This window comes from Rhinoraja longicauda, chromosome 38 (assembly GCF_053455715.1).
Source record: "Rhinoraja longicauda isolate Sanriku21f chromosome 38, sRhiLon1.1, whole genome shotgun sequence".
In the NCBI taxonomy this organism is placed as follows: Eukaryota; Metazoa; Chordata; class Chondrichthyes; order Rajiformes; family Arhynchobatidae; genus Rhinoraja; species Rhinoraja longicauda.
The window spans coordinates 15,363,677-15,389,856 of record NC_135990.1 but is presented as its reverse complement, the minus strand read 5'-3'; the positions used below and the strand labels follow the sequence as shown (position 1 = coordinate 15,389,856).

The following is a 26,180-nucleotide window of genomic DNA, read 5'->3' as shown; positions in this document are numbered from 1 at the left end:
ATCACCATTTTCATTTATCATACATGGTTACGCTAGATAATATGCTCACCCAGTAAACCTTTCTGACTGAACAAAAGAACGTCACTGTATGATATTAAAAAGTTTTCCCAAAAAAAAGAGTATTAGGCTTTTTAGTGCAATCATAAGTGAAGAGCCTTGTCTTCACAAAGTGGGCTTACTGTTGTCGTTTCCTGTAAAAGCTCCAACTGCATAACCACAGTTCCAATTACACCTACATACTGTGGTAGAGGGATTAAGACAGGTTGCTGTTCTAGAGTGCATTGTGAAAAATTCCAAGTGTAGTTCATAATATAAGTCAGAGTTATAAATTAAAAGAAGCAGGCCCTTTGGCCCAAGCAGTCTGAAGACGAGTCCAGACCTAAAAGTCACCCATCAATTGCCTCCACAGACACTGTCTGAACCGACAAGTTCCTCCAACACTGTATTTTGCATGTCAACCAAGCAGTCTATCAGAGCTAGTCCCATGTGCCATGTTTGGCACATATCTGCCTAATATACGTCAATTACTTATTTTCTCCTATCTGACGGACATTCATGAAACAGTTATGGTTACATCATTTACAAAACAAGTTACCCACCTGGTCATAAAACCAAGTCCGTCATTAACTCCGGAGACTCCATTTCCTTTCAGCCCCTCGTCCTTTTGTTGCAACTCTTGTATGGCCGGGGCCACTCCCAGAATTAGCAGCGCACAGCGATGAATGACAGAGTTGCTCGCTGCCGTGTAGTGGTCCTGTCCCTCTGCAAGCCCAGTGCTGACTCGCCGCTCCGCTCGCAGCTGGGATGGCGGCTCGTCCATCCGCACAGCGGGTCCCGTGCCGCTTCCAGGCGCGCTGCTCAACCGCTCTCGGTCACGGCCGCGAGCAACTTCACGGGCTGATAGGAAACATTGAAAGATTTCTGTAACATGCAACACAAAACACAAACAAACACAACAGTCATTAAAAGCCAGCAGAAGCAGAGCAACAAAATGACCTGAAATTTCTGGTGGCACGTTCAAAATAGTATAAATGAGGAAAAGGTCAATAATGGGTAATTACTTTTGATTTGTGGCACAAACTGCAACCATTTAAATGTATTGTGGGAAGATAATTGGATAGAATGTATATTAAAAAGCTTAAGTTGTTAAGATTTTTATAATAAGCATTGGCTCTTACATCACACCCACCATTACTCATCCAGTTAGGCAAAATGTTTGTGTTAAAATTACTGCTGTGATCATTTGTTATTTGAGAGTAACATTACTTTAATTTTGAGGTGAAACTACAGCCCTTGCTTTAAAAAAAAACTGTTTGAAACTTAAATTTTCAGGCTAATCAGTGAAATGTAATTGAGACAGCCTACATCACGAAAATCTATTGCCCAATGTACAAATCTAACATGGGATAACAGGAAGTAAATTACATTTGTAATTACAGGCCACAACCAAATTATGAAAAGGTTCTATACAGAACCTAGAGCGCAGAACGAAACAGGCCCTTCGGCCCACATCCCTTGATACGGTAACTATACACCCCTCCCAGCCCCCCCCCCCCCCACCCCCACCCCACCCCCACCCCCCCCACCCCCACCCCACCCCCACCCCCCCCACCCCACACACAGTATTGCAACAAACGGTGTTGATAAGGGCCAATTAACATGAACATTTAGTTTTTCTCCCCAAAGTTTAGTTTATTATTATAGTCACGGGTACTGAGATACACAGGAAAAACTTTGTTTTGCATGTTGTCCAGTCAATCAGTGTACATGAGTACAATTAAACCATACACAAGTAAAAGAAAAAGAGTGAAATGATAGTGGCGGGTAATAGTGGATCCTCTTCTGGGAGCAGCCTGCAAAGAGTTGTTCCATTCCAATGTCACCTTGCATCTACCAGGTCTCTGCAGATATCAGAGCCAGAACCCTTGGTTGAATAGGGAGATTCATTCTCTGCTAAAGTCCAAACGCGAAGCTTTAAACTGAAATACTGTCTGAAATCTAAAGAATACTAGCCAAAAAAACAAAGTAGGCCTCACGACAGGGAGAATCCACCCATTTCAACAATTAAAAACAACTTTATAAGACAAATAATCATTTTATTAAAATTACTTTCACATACCAAGCAGTGCCAGTTCTGCAGTAACGACCAGTAAAGATTCTCTACACTGATTAGATTCAAACTTTGAATATTTGCTTGAGGAAGTTTTTCCAAGTACCAGATATTTCCAATAGGGTTCACCTAAAGTTTAATCAAGCACATCTGCCGGTCTAAACCTGAGAGATTTGCTCACGGCCACCTTCCTCCTTGAAGAAGGGTCTCGACCCGAAACGTCACCCATTCCTTCTCTCCCGAGATGCTGCCTGACCTGCTGAGTTACTCCAGCATTTTGTGAATAAACACCTTCCTCCTTGCTTTGTTTGGTGATAGTCTTTGACTTTGGCTGTTGGGAATTAAATGATTCAGTGCCATAAACATATAGTTAGCATTTTATCATGCTATTTCCATCCAGCTTGCAAGATGAAATGCCCTTTACTACGACTAGTGCTGGATTGATCAATTATTTCAATACGATTCCAGACTATTTAATACAATTAATTAATCACTCTCATACAAGGATGTTGTCAACCTCCCCGTGGTGAGCCCTGTCAACTGACCTCAGTCAGGCGAACATCAACAAACAGAGATAGCAGAAGCAGCTTCATAACCTCTGCTGCCTCAAACGCAAGAAGAAGAAGATACAAGGGATAAACCAGAGGGTGCCGACCATATTGTCACAGCATAGCAATAATACATTGAAGTAAGCAATGGCAATGCTTAAATGAGGCTCAAGGATTAATTTCAGGGAGGGCTTTCTTACTTCCGGCAGTCATGACCTCTTGTTCCCTTTCTTCCTCTTCCTCCTCTTGTCCCTGGTGATCATCTTCACGATCGCGATCTGCTTGCTCTTCCATTTCAGCTTCTTCATCAATGGTGCGAGTGAATGATTGTTCCTGCAGGTCAGCATCTGTTGACTCTTTATTCTCTGACAACTTGAAAGAGAAGGAACAAAAGTATTGACTTACTGAAGTGATACTTTTCCTATTGCCCATTTTCAAACCCAACAATACTTTCATTATAAATATTTTTGTATCATGCAAATATTTATTTGAATAGACATAGCTGGAAGCTGTTCTTCTATGGTAAAAATTTGAGACAGAGTTGAAAGCATGCTGGAAAGTTTCCGAAACATTGCAACCACAAGAGATAGATAATTTCCCATAACAATGGCTTTCCATCGTGTAACAATTTTCAAGCACAAAGATGCCACTAGCTTAAACGATATTGGTGATATATTTTATAAACAAAGCAGATAAGGTGTACTTAAATGAATACTAGACCAAGTGGACCCGTTGGGCCCAAACCTCTCCTGCATCGGTGCAGCACCCTCTCCACCCCCTCCCATCTAACCTCCCTCCCCCCTCCCCACTTCATCCCCCTCAACCCCCTTATCCTCCCTCCTCCCCCTACCTCCTTCCCTCCACCCTCCACCCCCTTCCCTAGGAGATAGATTTAAACTTTAAAATGTGAATAACTTTAAAAATATAACACCGATTTCAATGAAACTTCTTCCATTAGCACCAAAGGGATGATGGTGAGTAAGGTGGGCCTAAAATTGTCGCGCTACCGTGCACCATTTTCGCTGTAGTTCAGGAACAAACAAACAAACGAGAGTTTTAGTATATAGATGGCAGTTGAATGACGTCAAGCTTAAGGGGAAGCAGGAATATTACAAATATCTGGAGAAGCAGAAAGCTTAGATGAAATTAAATGGTAAAAACATGCTATGAAGGTCTAGTCGCTAGGTGGCTAGGCAAAAGTTTTGTTTCATAAGGAGACAGTAACTGAGAAAATCAGAAAATGAATGAGAAGAGGGAATAAGAATCAAAAGGAAAAAAATAATTCAAAACCATTTAAAAGGGGTATGAAATGTATTAAAACAAAGGCATTGGAGTAATGGCAGAGCAGTGGGATCAGTTTTGGATTCCAGTAGTGATGAGCTGTCATAAGCAAGAAAGATCAAATACTTTCTTCACGTGGTGCAAGCTTCCACTGTCCAAAGTACAATCTCTATTCCACTCAAAGCTACCTGGAAGGGTGTTCAAATAACAAAATACTGATGCATTTTAAATCTTTTTACATGAACTTACCCTCCTTTCATTGGAAGGCGACTGTGTCTGGATAAGTTCCATGTTTTTACATGCTAGTAATCTGTTACGGACCTTGTAGACACAACGATATATTTCTGCAAGTGCTTTACTAGGTTGGTATCTAAGATAAAGGATTGAAAAAAATCAGGTGACTAAAAATGTTGCTAAACATAAATTTCTATTGGAACAAGACTAAGATAATTTATTTCACAAAAATTAACAAAGATTGACAAATTCTCAGAGGACATCTTGCCACAATACAGTCTTTCAGCCTAATCCGCCATTGTGCTATTGGTATTTGCAAGGCTGATGTAAATAAGTCCGGCGATGTTCAGTCCAGCTGGAAAGTCTCATGGTTGATGAGGAAACAGCACATCTGGAATGTGTCAGTTGCTGATAAAACTGCTGGTAAACAGGAACCATTCCGAGCTACCATGAGCTAATTGTTTTAGTAAAGACTCCTGACATAAGAGGCGTGGGACGATGCATGAAAGAAAGCATCATGCACACAGCTGCCACTCTGAAAATTAAATCGTAGGAGTCTTGGATGGCAAGAATATAAAGCCATTTACATATTTGGCATTATTTAATGCTGTTCAAAAAATTGAATGGATCATCCAAAATGAAAGATCTGGCAGGACCTTGCCATTGATAACTATAAAGTAAAGCGAGCACAATCCCCGATAGTTATACCCATTCTCTCTATCCCAACTGGGGAATTCTGCCCGCATCCGCTGGCAAAAACCACATTGTCAACCTTCTGCACATCCTAGCCCTTTTCTAATTGTCTATTCTCTCTATTTATTTCCCCTCTCCCTGAGGCTGCTAAAGATGAAAGCCCATGGGATCAAAGGGAGATAGTAGCATGGATGGCAGGTTGGCTGGATGGTAAAAAGCAAAGAGTGGCAATAAAGAGGGCCTTTTCTGGTTCAGTGACGAGTGGAGTTCCGCAGGGGGTCGGTGCTGCGGCCGCCAATCTTCACGCTGTATGTTAATGATTTGGATGAGGGCATTGAAGGCTTTGTGGCCAAGTTTGCTGATGATGTGAAGATAAGTGGTGGGGCAGGTAGTGTAGGGAAAGCAGGGACTCCGCAGAAGGACTTGGACAGGTTGGGAGGGTGGGCAGCAAAGTGGCAGTTGGAATACAGCATAGCAAAGTGTGGAGTCATGTATTTTGGTTGTAGGAATAAAGGCGTAGACTATGGAGAATCCATAAATCGTAGGTGCAAAGAGACTTGGGAGTGCTGGTGCAGGATTCCCAAAAAGTTAATTTGTAAGTTGAATCGGTAGTAAGGAAGGCAAGCACAATGCTAGCATTAATTCCAAGAGGGTTAGAATACAAAAATAGGGATGTAATGCTGAGGCTCTATAAGGCACTGGTCAGGCCATATTTGGAGAATTGTGAGCAATTTTGGGCCCCATATCTGAGGATGAGCTGGCTCTGAAGAGGGTCCAGAGGAGGCTTATGAGCATGATCCCAGGAATAAGTGGAGAGGATGTTTCCACTAGTGGAGGAGTCAAGGACCAGAAATCATAGCCTCAGAATTAAAGGACGTTCCTTTAGGAAGTAGATGAGGAAGAATTTCTTTAGTCAGAGCCTCAGAATTAAAGGACGTTCCTTTAAGAAGTAGACGAGGAAGAATTTCCTTAGTCAGAGCCTCAGAATTAAAGGACGTTCCTTTAGGAAGATGAGGAGGAATTTCTTTAGTCAATGTGTGGTGAATCAGTGGAATTCATTGCCACAGAGGACTGTGAAGGGCAAGTCAATGGATATTTTTTAAGGCAGAGATAGATAGTTCGGGTGTCCAGGGTTATGGGGAGAAGGCAGGAGAATGGGGGTTGAGAGGGAAAGATAGATCAACCATGATTGAAACAGGTGGGTTTAAATTAAATAGCAGGGGGGAGGGGTTGACAAATTGGGAGTATAAGGATGGGGTTAAAGGAAAAGAGAGTACAGGAAAAGTTACAAAAGGCACCCGAATTAATGGGACAGAAAGTTCAAGAAGGGATAAGAGAGTAAGGTCAGGTGAACTAGTAACCGGTGTGAGAGGGGAGGTGAATACCGAATTAACAGTGTTATATATGAATGCGAAGTATAAGAAATAAAGTGGATGAGCTTGAGGCTCAGTTAGAAATTGGTAAGTATGATGTTGTGGGAATTACAGAGACATAGCTGCAAGAGGATCGGAGCTGGGAACGGAATATTCAGGGGTATACGACCTATCGAAAAGACAGGCAGGTGGGCACAGGTGGTTCTGTTTGTAAGGAATGAAATTCAGTCCCTTGCGAGGGGTGACATCGAATCAGAAGATGTAGAGTCATTGTGGATAGAACTGAGAAATTGTATGGGTTAAAAGACCCTAATGGGAGTTATCTACAGGCCCCCAAACAGTAGCCTGGAGATAGGGTGCAAGTTGCATTAGGAGTTAAAATTAGCATGTAACAAAGGTAATGCTACGGTGGTTATGGGAGATTTCAACAGTTAGACTGGGAAAATCAGGTTGGTACTGGACCCCAAGAAAGGGAGTTTGTTGAGTGCCTCTGAGATGGATTCTTAGAGCAGCTTGTACTGGAGCCCACTACAGAGAAGGCAATTCTAGATTTAGTGTTGTGTAAAGAACCAGATTTGATAAAGGGAACTCAAGGTAAAGGAACCATTAGGAGGCAGTGACCATAATATGATAAGTTTTAATCTGCAATTTGAGAGGGAGAAGGTAAAATCGAAAGTGTCAGTATTGCAGTTGAACAAAGGAGACTATGTTGGCATGAGGGAGGAGCTGGCCAAAGTTGACTGGAAAGAGAGCCTGGCAGGGATGACGGTGGAACAGCAATGGCAGGTGTTTCTGGGAATAATCCGGAAGATGCAGGATCAATTCATTCATTCAAAGAAGAAAGATTCTAAGGGGAGTAAGAGGCGTAAGAGAAGACGTATAACATAGCGGAGATGAACGGCAAGCCAGAGGATTGGGAAACTTTTAAAGATCAACCAACGGTAACTAATAAGGCAATACAGAGAGAAAAGATGAAGTATGAAGGTAAGGTGGCCAAGAATATAAAGGAGGATAGTAAAATCTTCTTTAGGTATGTGAAGAGAAAAAAAATAGTTAAGACAAATGTGGGTCCCTTGAAGACAGAAACAGGTGAATTTATTATGGGGAACAAGGAAATGGCAGACGAGTTGAACAGGTACTTTGGTTCTGTCTTCACTAAGGAAAACACAAATAATCTCCCAGATGTACTAGGGTACAGGGGACCTAGGGTAACGGAGGAACTGAAGGAAATTCACATTAGTAAGGAAATGGTGTTGGGTAGACTGATGGGACTGAAAGCTGATAAATCCCCAGGGCCTGATGGTCTGCATCTCAGGGTACTGAAAGAGGTGGCTCTAGAAATTGTGGACACATTGGTGATCATTTTCCAATGTTCTCTAGATTCTGGATCAGTTCCTGTGGATTGGAGGGTAGCTAATGTTATCCCACTTTTCAGAAAAAGGAGGGAGTGAGAATGCAGGGAATTATCGACCAGTTAGCCTGACATCGGTGATGGGGAAGATGTTGGAGTCGATTATCAAAGATGTAATAGCGGCACATTTGGATGGCAGTAACAGGACCGGTCCAAGTCAGCATGGATTTACGAAGGGGAAATCGTGCTTGACAAATCTTCTGGAATTTTTTGAGGATGTAACAAGTAAAATGGACAGGGGAGAGCCAGTGGATGTAGTGTACCTGGACTTTCAGAAAGTCTTTGATAAGGTCCCACACAGGAGATTAGTGGACAAAATTAGAGCACATGGTATTGGGGTAGGGTATTGACATGGATAGAAAATTGGTTGGCAGACAGGAAACAAAGAGCATGGATTAACGGGTCCATTTCAGAATAGCAGGCAGTGACTAGTGGGGTGCCGCAAAGCTCGGTGCTGGGACAGCAGCTATTTACAATATACATTAATGATTTAGATGAAGGAATTAAAAGTAACATTAGCAAATTTGCAGATAACACAAAGCTGGGTGGCAGTGTGAACTGATGCTATGAGGATGCAGAGTGACTTGGACAGGTTGGGTGAGTGGGCGGATGCATGGCAGATGCAGTATAATGTGAATAAATGTGAGGTTATCCACTTTGGAGGCAAGAACGGGAAGGCAGATTATTATCTGAATGGTGTCAGGTTAGGAAAAGGGGAAGTACAACGAGACCTGGGTGTCCTTATACATCAATCACTGAAAGTAAGCATGCAGGTACAGCAGGCAGTAAAGAAAGCTAATGGCATGTTGGCCTTCAAGAATATAAAGGAGTTTCTTTAGGTATGTGAAGAGAAAGGCCGTTTAGAATGGAAATGAGGAAAAACCTTTTCACACAGAGAGTTATGAATTGGTGGAATTCTCTGCCTCAGAAGGCAGTGGAGGGCAATTCATTGGATGCATTCAAAAGAGAGTTAAATAGAGATCTTAGGGCTAGCGGAATCAAGGGGTATGGGGAGAAGGCGTACAGGTCTCCAAAGACGTACAGGTATGTAGGTTAATTGACCGGGTAAAAATGTTTTTTTTTAAATTGTCCCTAGTGTGTGTAGGATAGTGTTAATGTGCGGGGATCGCTGGGTGGCGCGGACTTGGTGGGCCGATAGGGCCTGTTTCCGCGCTGTATCTCTAAATCTAAATCTCTAAATCTAAAGGCAGGAACGGGGTACTATAGACAATAGGTGCAGGAGATGGCCATTCGGCCCTTCGAGCCAGCACCGCCATTCAATGTGATCATGGCTGATCATTCTTTAACTCATTCCCCATTTCCTGCCTTCTCCCCATACCCCCTGACTCCGCTATCCTTAAGAGCTCTATCTAGCTCTCTCTTGAATGCATTCAGAGAATTGGCCTCCACTGCCTTCTGAGGCAGAGAATTCCACAGATTCACAACTCTGACTGAAAAAGTTTTCCTCATCTCAGTTCTAAATGGCCTACCCCTTATTCTTAAACTGTGGCCCTTGTTCTGGACTCCCCCAACATTGGGAACATGTTTCCTGCCTCTAATGTGTCCAACCCCTTAATAATCTTATACGTTTCGATAAGATCCCCTCTCATCCTTCTAAATTCCAGTGTATACAAGCCTAGTCGCTCCAGTCTTTCAACATATGACAGTCCCGCCATTTCGGGAATTAACTTAGTAAACCTACGCTGCAAGCCCTCAATAGCAAGAATATCCTTCCTGAAATTTGGAGACCAAAACTGCTCACAGTACTCCAGGAGCGGTCTCACTAGGGCCCTGTACAGCTACAGAAGGACCTCTTTGCTCCTATACTCAACTCCTCTTGTTATGAAGGCCAACATTCCATTGGCTTTCTTCACTGCCTGCTGCATCTGCATGCTTCCTTTCAGTGACTGATGCACTAGGACACCCAGATCTCGTTGTACGTCCCCTTTTCCTAACTTGACACCATTCAGATAATACTCTGCCTTCCTATTCTTACCCCCAAAGTGGATAACCTCACACTTATCCACATTAAACTGCATCTGCCATACTAATTGTGGATGATCAGCTATGATCACATTGAATGGCTCGAAGGACCGAATGGCCTACTCCTGCACCTATTGTCTATGTATCTATATCTCTCTGAATGCAAGAGTAGACTTGATCGGCCAAATCGCTTAGTTCTGTTCCTATCACTTACGAACTCTCTAAATCGGTTTATTTTGTTATTGTTGCTGATAATGTTACATAGAAGGCGATGGTTATAGCTGAAGAAACCTTAATTCAAGACCTCAAAGCCTAAACCTTTTGTATAAAACCATCCCTAAATAGTTCTTTACTGCAATGGAAGCAAGTTATCCTTCATCTTTGTGGGGCTGAGACGGGGACGAGGTAGGGGTGGGCAGAGAGACAGGGACAGGCAGAGAAATGGGACTAAGGTAGCGGAATGGGGACACAGGCAGCTGGCAGAAAGAGAGAGAAGGGAAGAACTGGCAGGGGGCCAGGGGGCATGGGGTGAGAAAGAAAAGCAAGCAGGCAGGATGAGAAGGACTGGCACTGAGGGAGACAGAGACAAAGAGACACTGGTGTTACACTCATCTGAGTGAGGACCTCATTGAAACATACAGAATAGTGAAAGGTTTGAATAGAGTGGATGTTTCCACTAGGGTCTAGAACTCAAGGTCATAGCCTCAGAATTAAAGGACATTCTTTTAGGAAGGAGATAAGGAGAAATGTCTTTAGTCAGATGGTGGTGAATCTGTGGAATTCTTTGCCACAGAAGGCTGTGGAGACCAAGTCAGTGGATATTTTTAAGGTAGAGATAGATAGATTCTTGATTAGTACGGGTGTCAGAGGTTATGGAGAGAAGGCAGGAGACTGGGGTTAGGAGGGAGAGATAGATCAGCCGTGATTGAATGGCGGAGTAGACTTGCTGGGCCGAATGGCCTAATTCTACTATTCCTTATGACCTTGAGTGTATGTGTAAACCCCTTCTCTTTCACTTTGCTTCTTGTTCACCTTCCTGTCCCAATTGCTCCACTCTTTAAACCAGTTTGATGTGAATAATGTACTTGGTCTCCACTGTGTGCACTTACTAAAGATTTTTTTAATGCAATACGTCATCCAAAACCATTTCCCTCAATGTGTTGACTCAAATAACTTGTTAAATTTGAAATTACACTCAAAAAAAGAACAGTCCCACCAAATCTGGTCTTGGACCAAATGAAAACATCTTTTTTATTTACCTGCTCTCCCCACACACTTGATTGAGTAAACTAGTGTGCTTCAAAAGAGCTGCAAGGACAAATCGTGAAGCAGTATCCAACAAGGTCTCGTTGCCAAGTACAGCACTATCCCAATCTGGAAAATATATTTAACATTAATAAATCTATTGGTAAGTAACTGGCACAAATTTCAGATTAGCATGGGAAACCTGTACTTTTGTCTTTAAGTGTTACTGCTCCTACCACGGAATGGAAGGTCTTTCGTTTAATGTTAACACCAAGCGAGATGCAGATGTTTGATGGATGTCAGATCATGACTTCAATGTCAGATGTTCCCAGAATGCTCTTATCCCGTCAATAAATAAACATTTTGCTTCTAACTCCAAAACCTAGATGAGACAGCATTTTCTTTAACTGAACAATCACGTCAAACTAACCTGCTCAGTAAAAGCTCCAGGACCATGTTGCTGCAAGGGTTTTATTGTCCAAATAGTTGCTGTTGAATAGTAATTCAACAGTTTCCACCATTTTCATCTTAAACAGAGCTTCAAATCTCCTGTTCCATCACCACCACACCCATCCATCCATCATCTCAGCACGGCATCACTGCTTTCAAGTCCCTGAACTACGTTATCAACAGAATTGCCCAGAGCACAACTTTCTGGTCTCCCAATCTTTCTTGCCAACCTCACAAGTTGTAATAATTCATTAAAAACTTTAATACCCGCCTGATTTATTTGTTCCCTTGTTGACAAAAAATGAATTAAAAATGAGAGTGGGTTCCTGATCTCTATAAACTCAAAAAGTTTCAAATTCTTTGTCTAGTTACTGTTCCTCAGATCACACTCCTGATAATTCAACCCATGGATAGAAGCTTCAATTATCTTCGCCCCCCCTTTCACAGAATTTCAACTCAAGCCATTGTCACCTCAATTACCTATATCTCTTTGCATATTTAAAATACCGGAATTTGTTTTAAATCTTGCTTTCGGTCACCCTTCTGTGTGAACTATTGCAGAATATTTTGTTAAGAGAAAAGTGCCATTGAGCAGGTTATTATTTCTCAAATTCTGCGTATTGCATATGGATATAATTCGACAAATACACGTAGCTAAAGTTTTACACCAGTTCACATACCTTTGGTGACAGCATAGTCCTGCATTTTGAGCCACAGAGCATTGACAGGCTCTTTGCTAGAGCCCAAAGCCAGATCAACAAGCATGACATTCTCTGTTCCAAGGCTATATTCAAAAGGCTTCTGTTCTTCATTTCCAGACAGTGCAACTTCTAGCAGAGAGCTCATGCATTTATCTGCACAAACAAATTACTTTATTTTACCAGTTGTGCAATAACCTAGACTTTCAAATCTGCATTTTAAATCTTTCCAAAACTTATAGATTAAATAAGGTGTACAAATGGTACATAATCCATTTAATATATTCCTTTATTCGTTCCACACCGGGGAAATTTACAGTGTTACAGCAGCAAAGTGGATAGCAAGAGATCATTCATTAAAATAAAAGTAAAGACAAGGCTAAATTGTATTCCTTAACTGTTACTGTTGACTGGTCTGCTGGGAGCAGTGCTGGTTGTGCAGTCTCACAGCAGCAGGAAGGAAGGACCTCCTATATCTCTTCTTCACGCACTTGGGGTGAAGGAGTCTGTCACTGAAGGAGCTACTCAGTGCAGTGACAGTGTCCTGCATGGGATTGGAGTCGTTATCCAGCAGCGATGTTAACTTTGCCATCATCCTCCTTTCTCCCACCGCCTGCACTGAGTCGAGGGGGCAACCCAGGACAGAGCTGGCCTTCCTGACCAGCTTGTCGAGTCTCTTCCCTTCCACCGCTGAGATGCTGCTGCTCCAGCAGACCACTCCATAGAAAATGGCTGATGCAACCTCCGTGTTGTGGAAGGTCCTTAGGAGTGCCTCCTGCACTCCAAAGGACCTGAGTCTCCTCAGCAGGTAAAGTCTGCTCTGGCCCTTTCTGTATAGCGCATCGGTGTTTTCGGTCCAGTCCAATTTATTATTGATTTAAGAAAGAATTTAAGAAAGAGTTTGAACCTGACCTGTGTGGAGATTGTACATTCTCCCTGTGACCAAACGGGTTTCCTGCCAGTGCTTTGTTTTTCTCCAAAATCCCAAAGAAGTGCAGGTCAGTAAGTCAATTGGTCTCTTTAAACTGCCTCTCATGGCAGAGTTGATGCGATAATAGGATAACATAGACAGGTGTGAATGGGTAATCATGGTCAATGTGGACTCAGTGGACCTTTTTCGATGCTGTATCTCTGAACTAAACTTTGATACCAGGACCAACTGGTGTCTTGATACTTTTGACATGACTAAAAAGACTTCATGTGATAAATCAAGCTTGGTATGTAGAGGCAATAATTTGGAGAGAAATCTTATTGTTAGTAAAAATTGTTAGAGATGAGGAAAAACTTTTTCAGTCAGAGAGTTGTAAATCTGTGGAATTCTCTGCCTCAGAAGGCAGTGGAGGCCAATTCTCTGAATGCATTCAAGAGAGAGCTAGATAGAGCTCTTAAGGATAGCGGAGTCAGGGGGTATGGGGAGAAGCCATGAACAGGGTACTGATTGAGAATGATCAGCCATGATCACATTGAATGGCGGTGCTGGCTCGAAGGGCCGAATGGCCTGCTCCTGCACCTATTGTCTATTGTCTAAAATAATTAATCCTTAGAATAATTTGTGCTAGACCTTCTAACTACAGCAGTAAATATAACGCAAGAACTAAACAGGTTGGATGCAATTAGGCCATTCTGCCCATCGAGTCCACTCCGCCATTCACTCATGGCTGATCGCTGCCTACTAATCCCGTTTTTCTGCCTCCTAACCCCATTTTCCTGCCTTCTCCCCATTAGCAGGGTTAGTCTCCATTCTCCATTCAAAACTTCATCCATTCCCCGAGCCTCATGACCCCATGATTAATTATTTATGAACCCTTTTCTATTCTAACTGACCCTCCATTCTTTGAGTGATAACATTGAATGTAATTATTTCTGTTCCCGACTCCACAATCAAGATTTTCCTTCCGATTTCTTTAACTAAACATGTCAATTTAAACTATTTCTGTTAATTTGCAGCTTAAACTCATCTGTTTTGAATAAACTCCAAATCATGTTGTAATTATAGCTGACAATTATAGCGGCACGGTAGCACAGCGGTAGAGTTGCTGCTTTACAGCGAATGCAGCGCCGGAGACTCAGGTTCGATCCTGACTACGGGTGCTGCACTGTAAGGAGTTTGTACGTTCTCCCCGTGACCTGCGTGGGTTTTCTCCGAGATCTTCGGTTTCCTCCCACACTCCAAAGACGTACAGGTATGTAGGTTAATTGGCTGGGTAAATGTAAAAAATTGTCCCTAGTGGGTGTAGGATAGTGTTAATTTACGGGGATCGCTGGGCGGCACGGACTTGGTGGGCCGAAAAGGCCTGTTTCCGGCTGTATATATATGATATGATATGATATGAATCCCAGGCACCGCATTCCCGGAGGTGTGCAGCCACAGAGGGATCAAGCTACACAGAACAAACCCTTTGGCCCAACTCATCCATGCCAATCAAGTTATCGAACCGCGCTAGTCCCACGTGCATGCATCTGGCTCAGATCCCTTCCCCTTTCCATGTTCCATGTCTTTTGAATGTTGTAATTGTACCCATCTCTACCACTTTATCTGACAGCTCGTTCCACATACCCACCACCCTCTGTGTGGAAAATAGTGTCCATCAGGTCTCTCCTCCTCACCCTCCCTACCAAAATAAACCTATCCCCTCGAGTTTTAAACTCCACTTAGGGAAATGATTCACCTTATCAATATCGCTTTTAATTTTATAAATGTGATTTTATTAAGTTCTCCACTTGGCCTTCCACATTCCAGGGAGAAACGATCCAGCCCCAAACCTTACAGACCTGGGAACATCCTCTTAAATCTTTTCTGCACTCTTTCCAGTCTAACATCCTTCCTATGCAGGTGACTAGAACTGTATATTTTTCCAGGTGAGACAGAGGTTCATCTGCACCTCCTCCAACCTCATCTATTGCATCCGCTGCTCCAGATGTCAACTTATTTACATCGGCGAAACCTAAAGCAGGCTCGGCGATCGCTTCGCACAACACCTGTGCTCAGTCCGCATTAACCAATCAGATCTCCCTGTGGCTCAGCACTTCAACTCCCCCTCCCACTCCCAGTCTGACCTTTCTGTCATGGGCCTCCTCCAGTGCCATAGTGAGTCCCACCGGAAATTGGAGGAACAGCACCTCATATTTCGCCTGGGCAGCTTGCAGCCCAGTGGTATGAACATTGACTTCTCCAACTTTAGATAGTTCCTCTGTCCCTCTCTTCCCCTCCCCCTTCCCAGATCTCCCACTATCTTCCTGTCTCCACCTATATCCTTCTTTTGTCAGCCCCCCTGACATCAGTCTGAACAAGGGTCTCCACCCGAAATGTCGCCCATTCCTTCTCTCCTGAGATGCTGCCTGACCTGCTGAGTTACTCCAGCATTTTGTGAATAAATACCTTCGATTTATCATATCATATCATATCATATCATATCATATCTATACAGCCGGAAACAGGCCTTTTCGGCCCACCAAGTCCGTGCCGCCCAGCGATCCCCGTACAATAACACTATCCCACACCCACTAGGGACAATTTTTTTACATCTACCCAGCCAATTAACCTACATACCTGTACGATTTGTACCAGCATCTGCAGTTATTTTCTTACAGAACTGTATATAGTACTCCAAATGTGGCCTTAGTAACATCTTGTACACCTGTAACATGATATCCTAACTCTCGTACTCAATACAGTGACTGATGAAGACAAACATACCAAAAGCCTTCTTCACATCCTGCCCACCTGTGTCTAGGTCTTTCTGTTCTACAACACTCCGCAGGGTCCTACCATTTACTATTCAAGTCCTGCCCTAGCTCGTCTTACCAAAAGGCAAAACCTCACATTTATCCAAATTAAACTCGATCTGCCATTCCTTGCCCATTGGCTCAGGTGATCAAGATTGCATGGTAATCTTAGATAACCTTCCTCATTGTACACTTTACCACTAGTTATAGTTATAGCAAACTTATTAATCATGCCGCTTGCATTCACATCAATAATGAACAACAGTCGACCCGACACCAATCCCTGTGGCACACCACTCATTACTGGCCACCAGCCTGTAAAAGAACCCTCCACCACCACCTCCATTCCCTATCTTCAAGCCAATTTTGTACCATATTGACCAACGTAAGTGCCACGTTATCTGAGCTTCAAGACTTGCCTGCCTCGTGGAACCTTGGTAAAGGACTTGCTACAGTTCATACAAACAAAGTCTTCTGCACTGCTCTCAATCTTCTTGGTCACCTCTTCCATACATTCAACCATATTTGAGACATGATATCCCATGCACAAAGTAATCTGACTATCCTTTCCTGTCTCTCATGGTCCCCTCCAGTAACTTATCCTCCGCTGTTGTCAGGTTCACTAGTTCAAAGGCTTTTCATTGCAGCCTCACTTAAATGGTGGCACAACATTAGCTGCCCTCCAGCCTTGCAGTACCTCACCCACAGCTATCAAGGACACAAATATCTCGCTCAGGGACCAGGGATGAGTCCCTAGCTTCTCATAATGTCCTAAGATACACTTAATCAGATCCCAGGGATTTATCTACCTTAAAACATCTTAAGACCTCCAGCACTGTCCATTTTCTATGGCAAAATCTGCTTCCAAAATGTTTATATTGCAGTCTGCAATCTGACATTGCAATCGAGCACAGTGGGCATGCTCTCCACAACTGAAATAGCTTTTTCAGGAACAAAAAGGAAAGTTACGCTTCAATATACTTCTGAGCTGAATCACCAAATGTGGAAATTACTTTTACCTAGCTGGGAGTGATCCATTTCCAATCCATTGCTGAAGAGGGGCGTTTTCAACCAGTGAGCCGTGTCTTGTTCCTCTGGTGACGTCGGCGAGCCCTGCAACATTCCACCGAGGCATCGCCCCACGAGTAGTGCGACCGTCCTCTCCAGGTCCACCAGCCAGACCCAGGACTGGGCAGGGTGTGGAATAGCCAAATCCTCAGGGTCAACACATTCAGGATTACCTAAACGCAAGTCCAAAAATTGAACAGTTTATAATCCCATTGTAGCGGCCAGCTTCTCGTTTATCAATTAGCTCCCAAGCTGCCACTTGCATAGACCGGGTGAGCGATAAGCGTAATGACTCGAACAAATAATAACAGAGATCCTCCTCGACATTTGACAGTTAGTCTTCTTTATTTGAAGGAGCAATAAACATATTGGCATATCTCTTGTCATCGACTGGTTATTAATTTGCTAGGTAAGATTCCATATCTTACCACAGTCTATGCGATCGATACGAATTGCCAGATATAACTTCGTGGTTTGTATTAATCTTGGCTAATAAATCTTTTGGCGGAGCCTCTGTCAGCACCTCCTTGGCTCACACACCCTCTCTACACCAGCAAGTACCCAACTGCCCGCACTCTAGCTCCGCCCAGCCCCTACGTAAGCATTGCATTAACTCTATAGTGTCCAAACTACAGCAGGATACAAGGTAATGATATTAATAAGCAAAAAGACCTAATAAATGCAAAATGCCTCCTACAACCATTATATATATATTTTTTTTAAATATTCCATTCTCAGGTTTAATGCTACATTTTGATCCCAATCAAATAACTTGTTAATGAATAACATTCAATTATTTCCCAATCATGCAAAAATGGAAAGTTACCAGATTATTAACGATCCATGTGTAAAAGCACCTTTCTTACCATGCAGTGGCCATTGCAGCTCCTGTTCCTCTAAAAAGGCTGCCGCTGGTAAAAGTCGGTTTAAACGATCCAGTGATGGTAGTAAATCCAGCAGGTGACTAAGCAAAGGCCGTGCCACAGAGACAGGCAGCAACAATAGAGAATTAATGATCTGACACACCATGCTCCCAGCTGCCGATCCATACAGGACTCCTGCAAGGAAAGTTATTCCGTGTAGGTATTTGAACGAATTATTAATATATTTACTTACACAAAAAACTGGTTTCCAATATCAAACGTGGATCTTAAAACAATAACGGGCAACATTCAAACAATAAAAACAGAAACTGACATTTTCCATTGTTGGTAAACCAAATTTATATTTCCCCACATCCAAGTTAGTCTATAACACTTTGTAACTCCATTTTCTGGCTGAGCAATCAGGGAGGCTAGACTCACTAGTTGGACAAATGAAGACGGCACAGTGGCACAGTGTTAGAGTTGCTGCCTTACAGCGCCAGAGATTCGGGTTCAATCCTGACTCTGGGTGTTGTCTGTACGGAGTTTGTACGTTCTCCCTATGACTGAGCGGGTTTTCTCCATGTTCCTGTGACATTACAAAGGCGTGCAAGTTTATAGGTTAATCGGCTTTTGTAAATTGTCCCTAGTGCGTAGGATAGAACTAGTGTACAGGAGTGGAATTCTCTGCCTCAGAAGGCAGTGGAGGCCAATTCTCTGAATGCATTCAAGAGAGAGCTAGATAGAGCTCTTAAGGATAGCGGAGTCAGGGGGTATGGGGAGAGGGCAGGAACGGGGTACTGATTGAGAATAATCAGCCATGATCACATTGAATGGCGGTGCTGGCTCGAAGGGCCGAATGGCCTCCTCCTGCACCTATTGTCTATCACTGGTCGACGTGGACTTGATGGCCTGAAGTGCCAGTTTCCCCACTGTATCTCTAAACTAAAGTAAAAACGAGAACTGGCATGGCAGCAATAGCTGTCAGATGGAACTTAATTCCATTAGAAGAAAATCACTCGTGTTAGCAGTCCAGATGGTGCTTCACCAGCTTCAAAGATATCTTAAGATCAAAGATGCTCTGCTCAAGTAGCTATAATTACAGTAGGTGCGATCTTCATCTACAACCTCTTGCATATACACTTCCATTGATAATGCCAACAGAAATCAGGTCACCAGATCTCTGAACTTACATTGACACATCCCAGTCCCTGCAGATAACATCCACAATATTAGTTAGTTTGCATTTAGGAATTTAAAGAACAATTTAAACGAGGGAATTAAATGTAACATCTCTAAGTTTGCGGATGACACAAAGCTGGGTGGCAGTGTGAGCTGCAGGAGGATGCTATGAGGCTGCAGGATGACTTGGATAGGTTGGGTGAGTGGGCAAGATGCAGTATAATGTGGATAAATGTGAGGTTATCCACTTTGGTGACAAGAACAGCAAGGCCGATTATCTGAATGGTGTTAGCTTTGTAGAAAGGGAGGTGCAACGAGACCTGGGTGTGCTTGTACATCAGTCGCTGAAAGTAAGCATGCAGGTACAGCAGGCAGTGAAGAAAGCTACTGGCATGTTGGCCTTCATTGCGAGAGGATTTGAGTTTAGGGACAAGGAGGTCCTACTGCAGTTGTACAGGGCCCTGGTGGCACCACTCCTGGAGTATTGTGTGCAATTTTGGTTTCCTAATTTGAGGAAGGACATTATTGCTTTTGAGGGAGTGCAGCGTAGGTTCACCAGGTGAATTCCTAACATTTTTATCAGATTAAAATTTTCTTTGTTATGAGACATGACCAGATCTTCTCATGCTCCAACTCGCAATATAGTCAGATAAAGAAAGAGTTCAATCACCTAGCGATTTATCTTTTTTTCTTCCTGCTCAAAACAGTGTTCTCCAAATTCTATTAACAACTTCCAATCAAGTATCCCTACTCAATAAGCTCAACTTCCCCAGCCAACAATGGGCCACGATAGTCTCCACCCTTTCTGAGCTCATCTGTTGCCAGCCCTGATTTGTTCTGGCCTTTTCTCACCCCCAACCTCCCCTATTCCTCCCCGCTCCCCCCCCCACGTCTATCTTTCAATCTGAAGGGATCAGAACCGAAACGTCACCTTTTCCTTTTCTCCGGAGATGCTGTCTGACCTGCTGTAGCACTTTGTGTCCATCTTCAATAAAATCTCCTTCACCACAATCCAGCCGAAAGTACATTTTACCCTCCAGCCTAAATGAGATTTTTCATGCCACCCTTCAAAATTCACTCGGAGAAAATATCTTGTGTCAACAGCTATGATTACTTACAATCATTGGTGCACATACCCCAGTCAGCACCAATGGTACTGAGGTAGTGATAGTTAATCAAGCAATATCATATTTATGGAGGGAAATGGGCAATCAATGTTTCAGGTTGGGAACCTTTGGATAGAAACGTCGACTGTCCATTTCCTTCCACAGATGCTGCAGTTCCTCCAGCTGCTCTCCTGGTTTTTGCTACAGATTCCAGTATCTTCTGTCTCTTGTGCCATTGTATTTACTCATACTACTTAATGAAACGGCTCAAAGGGCCGAACGGCACCTATTTTCTATGTTTCTAAACACAACCCAGAGTCTGAAAAAGGGTCCCAACCCAAAACACAACAAATCCATGTCCTCCAGAGATCTGCTGAGTTACTAAAGAAACCTGCATCTCCAGTTCTTTGCGTCTCCAGAAATACTTTGAGTTAGCAATTCTAAGAGCACAGCTGACTGTTTGGAAATGCAGATGTTTTGGCATTTCAGCAAAGCATTCAACAAGGTTCCACATGCTAGGCTGCTCTGGAAGGTCAGACCACTTGGTATCCAAGGAGAGATAGCTGAATGGAGAGAAAATGGAAGGAAGCAGAGGGTGATGGTGGAGGGTTGCGACAAGTGGAGTGACTCAGGGTTCGGTGCTAGGCCTGTTACCGTTTGTCATCTATATCAATGATTTGGATGAGAATGTACATGGCCAGATTAGCAAGTTGGCAGATGGGTAGTATAGTATCAGGTACTACCTGAAGTGGGTAGTATTGCAGATAGGGAAGATGTCTGTCAAAAATTGCAGCAGGATCTTGATTGGTTGGCAAGGTGGGCTGAGGAAAGGTTGATGGAGTTTAACACAGATAAAAGTAGATGGGGCATGTTGGTTGGTGTGGGCAAGTTGGGCTGAAGGGCCTGTTTCCACACTGTATGACCCTGTGGTTCATCAAACGTTGTTTTCCATACTACCTTTCCACTACATGAAAATTTATAACACTTTAACATCTAAAAAAGTGAATTAAAAGTACTTTGGGAGTATTAGCAGAAATAATATCCAATGGTCTGGATACTCTGCCAGTGTAGCACCTAAATCCAAGTGGCCAGATATTTTCAATTGAAGTTCAATGGTTAATAATCTGCATTACTATTTAGTGTAAGAAAATAACTGCAGATGCTGGTACAAATCGAAGGTATTTATTTCACAAAATGCTGGAGTAACTCAGCAGGTCAGGCAGCATCTCAGGAGAGAAGGAATGGGTGACGTTTCGGGTCGAGACCCTTCTTCAGCCTGAAGGAGGGTCTCGACCCGAAACGTCACCCATTCCTTCTCTCCTGAGATGCTGCCTGACCTGCTGATTTACTCCAGCATTTTGTGAAATGCATTACTATTTAAATCAATTTAATTCATGAAACCATATTTTTAGAAATGTGATTGATGAACCTATTAAATGGTATGGTACTTATGCGACAAAAAAAAGGTAGGCTTTATTCTTGGAAATAATTTAAAGATAAGTCAACGCAAGCATTTCATCCATTTGTCATCCTTTATCCCCAGGATAGAAATGTCAAGTACCATAAGGCTTAGGTATAAGGTGCATGGGGATTACAAGTAAAGGAGATTTACAAGTCATGTTTTCTTTTGAAAATAGACCGTGATATGTGCCTGGTATGTACCGCCAGAAATGACAACAACTTTTAAGAAGTACTTCGACAGACACATGAACAAGCAGGAAATAGAGATATGGTGGATTTTGCACGACAAATGCAATTAGATTTCAAGGATCTTGACTTGAAACGTCACCCATTCCTTCTCTCCAGAGATGCTGCCGATCCCACTGAGCTACTCTAGCCTTTTCTGTCTATCTTTGATGTAAACCAGCATCTGTAGTTCCTTCCTATGCAATTAATTTAGATTGGCATCATGGTGGCGCAGCGGTAGAGTTGCTGCCTCACAGCGCTTGCAACGCCGGAGACCCGGGCTCCATCCTGACTACGGGTGCTGTCTGTACGGAGTTTGTACGTTCTCCCCGTGACCTGCATGGGTTTTCTCCGAGATCTTCGGTTTCCTCCCACACTCCAAAGATGTACAGGTATGTAGGGAAATTGGCTTGGTAAATGTAAAGATTTGTCCCTGGTGTGTGTAGGATAGTGTTAATGTGCGAGGATCGCTGGTCGGTGCAGACCTGGTGGGCTGAAGGGCCTGTTTCCGCGCTGCATTTCTAAACTAAACTAAATCAATGCAGCCATCGAAGGCCAAAGGGCCTGTTCTTGTGCTGCACTGTTCTACGTGTTGTTCAAATATGTCGTTCGTACCTTGAAGCTTGTCCCGGACACTTCCATTCCAGGAGCTTTCCTTCAGCAGCGTTGCAGAACGGGAGTAAATCTCGGTTGCATGAGGCAGCAAGAGCTGCAGGTGTTTGTGCAACAATGCCACGCTGCTGGAGCTCTAAAAAACACATGCAGAGTTTTACATGCAACAAAAGATGACATCTCAAATGTGCATTTCTGAGTAAACGCTGCGTGCATTCCATGCCTACCTCATTGACACTGTTGGTGTGGCAATATGCCAGAAGTTGCTTCTGCAGAGAGCACAGGAGCTCGTGTAAGTGAGCTGGCTGGCTGTTTTCAGCTGATGAAGTTCCCAATAGTTGCTTGTCACTATTTTTTTCAAGTTCTCCAAAAGCTTGATCCTAGAGAGGAATAATAATAATAATAAACATAACAAATGCAGCAATTTAATGAAGGCATTTAAACAAGACACAAAAAAAACAATTGGGTATTTGCCCTTAAGTTTCCTCCTTCTCAAGTTATAGCTTTCTCTGGAACAGCACACTTCCCATCATGTCTAATTGATGATCTTCAAGCCTCATCTGTGTTATACATGGAAAATAAATATACTCTTGCACATAATAGTTGAGAAAATAAAAAATCACTGCCTACTTAACCTACATGTGTGTGTTCAATCATGCCAATAGATAAAAGGACTGGCTGATAACCATCTTATACAAGGATTATCCAATTGTCAAACAGAATAAATACATGTGCAATTCTCCTGCAAGATATTTGATGACAAATTATGCCACATTCTCCCTTGCTTTTCTTTCCTCAAAGGATTTGAAAAAAAATCTCTCACAGGAGCATTAGTTAGTCAAAACATTTAGGGCAAACTTATTGAAGATATTGTATTTAGAATAAAGAAATATTTTCCTGTCCAAATGCGAAGTAATAACTGTTGTACTTCGTGGTCCGGTATCTGTTGTTATGACTCTGGAAGGACCACAAGTACACGTGTTTAAAAGGTTTGACAGCTGGAGCTTAAATCCAGGCCGTTTATTCCACCAAATCACCTCATTCTCTTATATACATGTTACTATGCAGGCAAACAAAGTAGTCCTTGTGATACAACAAAGTAGTCCTTGCAATATCACAACAATAACAATACAGAATTAAATTAAATCAACACATTCGTAATTAGGAAGTTGCTTACTGTGTAGAATCCTAAATTCCTCAGTAGTGTTTTCATCAAGATCTCTGCCAAATGAGTATCAGGATGACTGGCCTGGGAGCTGAACGAGGTGTCAGGGAAGCTGCAGTAACTCGGCCCAGTCGAGGAGGCTTCAACATCGGGAGGAGAGCTGTAACCCAGCAAAGAAGCCACATGGGTGTGGTCCTGCAAGCTGGTGAGAATAATATCCAACTGCATTCTCTGTAATAAAAACAGTATTAATAATCCATTAAGATAATATGGCCATACATTTGACAGAGTGGAAAGAGCAACAAGCATTTACCTGGAATATTCATGTTTTTGTTACAGTCAGTCGCTAGGCAAATTAAATTTAATAGCTTTGTAAATTATAACTATATTGTCGAGGATGTAAATAAATCTGTTGTGTAAGAAAATCTGTTGTGCAGATGCTGGTACAAATCGAAGGTATTTATTTCACAAAATGCTGGAGTAACTCAGCAGGTCAGGCAGCATCTCAAGAGAGAAGGAATGGGTGACGTTTCGGAACGAGACCCTTCTTCAGACTGAAGTCTGAAGAAGGGTCTCGACCTGAAACATCACCCATTCCTTCTCTCCTGAGATGCTGCCTGACCTGCTGAGTTACTCCAGCATTTTGTGAAATAAATAAATCTGTTTGTTATTTGCTTATACTAACGGCAGAATAATGGATTTATTCTCAATTCAAGAAAATATGAAAGCATATTTGAGTACTCCTTGCATAAAGGCCTTAAATAAATGTCACTATTTTATTAAAAGCTATCCAAATTATTGCCCTATGCAGTGCCACAAATATCTGACATATGAACATTTTTAATGGTTTTTGTCTCGGTAAAATTACAGATAAAGGAAAATAAAGTTGACTAATGATTAAATTAAAAGGAATTTAACATTAAAATCCAAATTGCTTAGGGCTTGTGTTTTCTTCCCTCAATGATAGGCAACTGAAAAAATCAATTTCTCCCAGAACAACACACAACAATGATATGCTACGATAGAACTTTATTTATCCCAGGAGGGAAATTGGTCATCCAACAGTCATAAAACAACAAGAAACATGAAATTAAAGTGATGAGTGGAAGGTCCAGGATTGGGGATGTGCAAAGATTGGATGGGGGGGGGAGGAGGGGAAGGAGGAAAGGGAGTTAGTCTACCCCACGACAGAAGATTGGAGGGGGGGGGAGGGGGGAAAGGAAGTTAGTCCACCCCACGACAGAAGGGGGAGGAGTTGTACAACAACAACATCTTGTTCAGCGGTCTGGAAATGCTAACCGGAGACTTCCAGCTTGTCACGCGTGTCCTCGGATGTGATTTGGATGAAGGGACAACACACTTTTTGGAGGGAAACCTGGACCACCTTTGCTCAGATTTCACCACTTCTGCGCCAAACTGGGATACCTACTGTATTCTACACGTCCTCGTGTTGATCCTGAACTCAATTCCCTCATGCCCCCATCTTTTCTTACACAATAACAGCAGGCATAATCCCTATGGTATTTTCACCTGTTTCTAACACAATGGCCTACTTCCAGCCCTATTCCAGCCCACAAACGTCATATAAACAGCCCAGATCCAGCTGTCAGCCTGCAAATTACTCCAGCTTCCAGGACTTAGGCTCTACCCAGAGGACAGGCCCGCTAGAGCCTCTGGCTGCTGGGCCACACCCTCCACCACTCACCACAGGCCGAAGCCAGCCACGCACAGCAGCACAGGCTGCTGAAACAGTGCAATACCTGACCAGTTGCACACAAGGCCTTGGATCGTGGTTGATAATGACATTTTCAGTGACAGGTGAAAACTAGATAGACAATAGACAATAGGTGCAGGAGGAGGCCATTCGGCCCTTCGAGCCAGCACCGCCATTCAATATGATCATGGCTGATCATTCTCAATCAGTACCCCGTTCCTGCTTTCTCCCCATACCCCCTGACTTTGCTATCCTTAAGAGCTCTATCTAGCTCTCTCTTGAATGCATTCAAAGAATTGGCCTCCACTGCCTTCTGAGGCAGAGAATTCCACAGATTCACAACTCTCTGACTGAAAAAGTTTTTCCTCGTCTCAGTTCTAACCATATAACCATATAACAATTACAGCACGGAAACAGGCCCGTTCGGCCCTACCAGTCCACGCTGACCACTTTCTCTGACCTAGTCTCATCTACCTGCTCTCAGACCATAACCCTCCAATCCCCTCCCATCCATATACCTATCCAATTTACTCTTAAATAATAAAATCGAGCCTGCCTCCACCACTTCCACCGGAAGCTCATTCCACACAGCCACCACCCTCTGAGTAAAGAAGTTACCCCTCATGTTACCCCTAAACTTTTGTCCCTTAATTCTGAAGTTATGTCCCCTTGTTGGAATCTTCCCCACTCTCAAAGGGAAAAGCCTACCCACGTCAACTCTGTCCGTCCCTCTTAAAATTTAAAAAACCTCTATCAAGTCCCCCCTCAACCTTCTACGCTCCAAAGAATAAAGACCCAACCTGTTCAACCTCTCTCTGTAGCTTAAGTGCTGAAACCCAGGCAACATTCTAGTAAATCTCCTCTGTACCCTCTCCATTTTGTCGACATCCTTCCTATAATTTGGCGACCAGAACTGCACACCATACTCCAGATTCGGCCTCACCAATGCCCTGTATAATTTCAACATTACATCCCAACTTCTATATTCAATGCTCTGATTTATAAAGGCAAGCATACCAAACGCCTTCTTCA

General features: G+C 43.0%; 1 protein-coding gene across 6 annotated transcripts in view; it reads right to left on the bottom strand.

Annotated features, from left to right (window-relative positions):
- The window catches only part of herc1 (HECT and RLD domain containing E3 ubiquitin protein ligase family member 1), a 242,837-nt gene that overhangs the window by 143,899 nt on the left and 72,758 nt on the right, over nt 1-26,180 (bottom strand). For 5 of the 6 annotated variants that reach the window (XM_078430008.1, XM_078430009.1, XM_078430012.1 and 2 more), the window contains exons 14-23: nt 23,447-23,665; nt 22,497-22,649; nt 22,273-22,405; nt 17,687-17,878; nt 16,772-16,993; nt 12,009-12,182; nt 10,893-11,007; nt 4,189-4,309; nt 2,859-3,030; nt 600-921 (exon numbers count right to left, since the gene is read on the bottom strand). In XM_078430008.1, coding sequence (XP_078286134.1) covers nt 600-921; nt 2,859-3,030; nt 4,189-4,309; nt 10,893-11,007; nt 12,009-12,182; nt 16,772-16,993; nt 17,687-17,878; nt 22,273-22,405; nt 22,497-22,649; nt 23,447-23,665 — 1,823 coding nt within the window. The remainder of the gene's footprint in view (nt 1-599; nt 922-2,858; nt 3,031-4,188; nt 4,310-10,892; nt 11,008-12,008; nt 12,183-16,771; nt 16,994-17,686; nt 17,879-22,272; nt 22,406-22,496; nt 22,650-23,446; nt 23,666-26,180) is intronic. The other variant, XM_078430011.1, reaches the window with a different exon arrangement.